Raw genomic sequence first — 1,408 nt, forward strand, 5'->3', positions numbered from 1 at the left:
ACCTTAGAACGGAGTGACTCTGGAGACTCAAGCATATGAAGAAGTTCTGAATTATCAATCTCCAACAACATGCCAGTGATTTTACCAGCAAGAGAAGGGTGCATGGCTTGAATAAGAGGAAACAGCCGTTCACCTAGGAACAAAACATTCAAAAACTCCCTTCAACAAAAAACCTTTTAACTGCCCTAAATTACCACTTCGGTATCGTGTCTTCATGGGAAGAACAGAGTAAAATCTGCCACAAGGCAATTTTTGACAAGGCATTTTTGACACTATTGATTTGTCAATTAAGCAACGTTACCATTAGGTTGTTAAATCAGTGTTTAGACAAAGTCACAAGTTTTCCTCTCATTTGCTTCAAATTCCTTCTTTCAAAAACGTAGTGGGTGTCCACAGTGAGTAATACCTTACTACCCTCTTCATTACCAACAATACATTTTCTTATTGGCTTTCCAGTGGTTTTAATTAGGCAGACCAACTTTGCTATCATAATAATTCATGCCAATTCAGATCAATTCCATTGACCTAGCTGCCAATTTTAGGTGCAAAGGGTACCTAAGTGATTCCTATATTTTCTAATCTCTCTGAATTGGCAAGGTGGGACAAAGGTACCTACCCAGCATTTGCTTTTGCTCTTGAGGAGGGGCAGATGCCAACATGGAAGCAGTCAAAGGTTCTTGACCTTGTACATGAACAGCAGGCTAGACAGAACAAGAGAACACAGAGCGTAAAGCACAGAAAAAAAAGCAAATACAAATAGTCATCAATGAACATCTGCTGAAATGGTAGACTTCCAGCGAAACATGAGGTAAGGAAGTTGAGTGAGTGAATTACAAAGAGGCCAAAGTAGTTACTATGTACTATATATCATAGCTACTTGTAAGTTGTTTTAGGCCAGGTATGGTGGCTCATGCCTATAATCCTAGCATTTTGGGAGGCCACGACGGGCAGATCGTTTGAGGTCAGGAGTTTGAGACACCAGCCTGGCCAACATGGCAAAAATCCCAGCTAAGACAGAGGCTGAGGTAGGAGAATTGGTTAACTAAAAAAAAGTAAATTTTGTTTTATATATAAAACACATATATGATCAAATGTGTATAACCACTTTTGATTAATTTCATTTTCTTTTTACCCAGAGTATTCTTTGGAATCACATTTTTATCATCGTGTATTGGCCTCTGGGTCAGTAAAAAAGTAAGCCCAATCTCCCAAAATAAACTTTCCTTCAACTACAAAGAAAGCTCTCAAACCACCCAAGTGATTCAGGATGTGGATTTCTGGTTGCTTGCCCTATTCTTAAAGCATAAGACATTTTACATACTGTCATATTAGCATGATGTTCCAGATAGCCTAAGCTCTCAAAAACCTATCATGCAACTATCTTCACTTTTTTTTTTTTTTTTTTTTT

The 1,408-nt window shown here is 38.1% G+C and overlaps 1 protein-coding gene across 1 annotated transcript in view; it reads right to left on the reverse strand.

The window, feature by feature from the left end:
• The window catches only part of PABPC1 (poly(A) binding protein cytoplasmic 1), a 21,656-nt gene that overhangs the window by 3,281 nt on the left and 16,967 nt on the right, over positions 1-1,408 (reverse strand). Inside the window, exons 12-13 of the mRNA XM_037735274.1 lie at positions 617-701; positions 4-133 (exon numbers count right to left, since the gene is read on the reverse strand). Of these exons, the coding sequence (XP_037591202.1) occupies positions 4-133; positions 617-701 (215 nt within the window). The remainder of the gene's footprint in view (positions 1-3; positions 134-616; positions 702-1,408) is intronic.

This window comes from Cebus imitator, unplaced genomic scaffold, assembly GCF_001604975.1.
Source record: "Cebus imitator isolate Cc_AM_T3 unplaced genomic scaffold, Cebus_imitator-1.0 Scaffold767, whole genome shotgun sequence".
Lineage (NCBI taxonomy): Eukaryota > Metazoa > Chordata > Mammalia > Primates > Cebidae > Cebus > Cebus imitator.